This window comes from Trichinella spiralis, assembly GCF_000181795.1.
Source record: "Trichinella spiralis strain ISS 195 chromosome Unknown Scfld7, whole genome shotgun sequence".
Lineage (NCBI taxonomy): Eukaryota > Metazoa > Nematoda > Enoplea > Trichinellida > Trichinellidae > Trichinella > Trichinella spiralis.
In genome coordinates, this window is record NW_003526946.1 from 4,875 (window position 1) to 6,435 (window position 1,561).

General features: G+C 43.9%; 1 protein-coding gene across 1 annotated transcript; it reads right to left on the bottom strand.

Annotated features, from left to right (window-relative positions):
- Positions 1-1,078: 1,078 nt before the first annotated feature.
- Positions 1,079-1,510, bottom strand: Tsp_11847 (conserved hypothetical protein). Its single transcript, XM_003372906.1, has one exon. It carries the CDS (start codon positions 1,508-1,510, stop codon positions 1,079-1,081), a length of 432 nt encoding a protein of 143 aa, XP_003372954.1.
- Between the last annotated feature and the right edge of the window lie 51 nt (positions 1,511-1,561).

The window sequence follows — 1,561 nt, forward strand, 5'->3', positions numbered from 1 at the left end:
TCTGAATTTCACTGTAGTGTCTCTGAAAATGTTCTGGCTTCGATGAGAATTTATCTTACTCTCTTCTTTCTTTTCACAAAAGTTGCTGATTTTCTTCTCATGTTTTATTTAAATTAAGAAATGAAATCTGGAATTATGTTCAAAATATAAATTCTAGTACATGTTGTGTAAATTGTATTGAATTTGTTTTTCAATATCAAATACGTAAGATGTAGGTCACTTCTAGATGAAGCACTTTACTACAGCAGACACACACACACAAACACAAACACCAAAAAAGCACAACAACATGCCTACTGTATTTATGAGATACTCATGTGCAATGCTCATTTTTTAACAGATTAAGTACATATGCTACATTTTCTCCTTCGTTTCATTCTTTTTGAGTTGCTAATATCATGTAGTCTTGCCATTTTTCCAGAGTGTAGCGCCTGCAACTGCTGCGTCTCAGACTTTGTTCATTTAAAGTGCTATTTTGCTGTCTTCTGATTTCTGTGTCATTCTCTGAGAATCGGTTTGACACATCCAAAGTGCCATTTCGCGTCCTTAGTTGATTCGCATGCTTCTGTTTTTTCCTGCCACGAGTACTTCATAAGACAATTCTCCTGTCTAATGATCTATAATTCCTGGGTTCCATCCTCTATTCAGCTCATTCGCTATCCACACTTCTTCTCCTATCCTGAATTCTCTGCTCTTGCTCTTGTTATCATGATAAATTTTCTGCTTCCATATTTCGATGTCTTTTTCGGTATCCAAATCCAATTTAATTCTGTCCAACAATGTCAGTTATCTTCTTCCCACATGTGTAGCGCCGTCAGGCGCTCGATTAATCCGCACCATTTATGGTACTGAGAGTTTATTATAAACAAGGGATACAAGGGATTATACAAAAGCGCTATATTACAAAAGTTCAAGCAACCGGGACGCGCACGCCGTATAGCTACCGCCGATTCACACAGACTGCCGCGTTCACCACGCTGACGTTTTTTTTCCGCCGGTCACCCTACAAAAAAGTGAATCTTATACGCGGGTGGTATGGAGAGGATCGCGTATTCTTAATGCTGAACAGCCGGCACATCTACAGCACCACCGACGCTTCAAATGAGCGGCCTTGGTCGCTTTGCAGGTAGTCAGGGGCGCCAAAGCACGCGATGTACTTCTCGGCCAACACCTTGGCCACGGTACTGGCTTCTATGTTGGCGAGAGGGAATGCGGCTGTCCATTTGGTGAAGTAGTCCATCAGGACCAGGACGTACCAGTTCCTCGATGGGGTCTTGTCCTGCGACCCAAGAATGTCCATGCCAACACGCTGCAGCGGGTATCCCGCTGCCATGGCCTGCATTGGCCCATGGTTGTCTCCGCTGGCACTCCAAGGCCGTCTCCGCTGGCGTCCACGTCCACAATGAACTGCCGATGGAAGTCCGGATAGGCGAGGACAGGCGCAGATGTAAGGTTGTAGGTTTGGTCCCACTTGGGCTCCATTTTGTTCCCATTCGGTTCCACTTTTCATTTATTGGTCGTTGTCCTTGCTATTTTATTATTGGTCGTTGACCTCGCTATC

Coding starts and splice junctions, on each gene's coding strand:
- Tsp_11847 (XM_003372906.1), bottom strand. CDS start 1,510: ATGAAAAGTGGAACCGAATGGGAACAAAATGGAGCCCAAGTGGGACCA.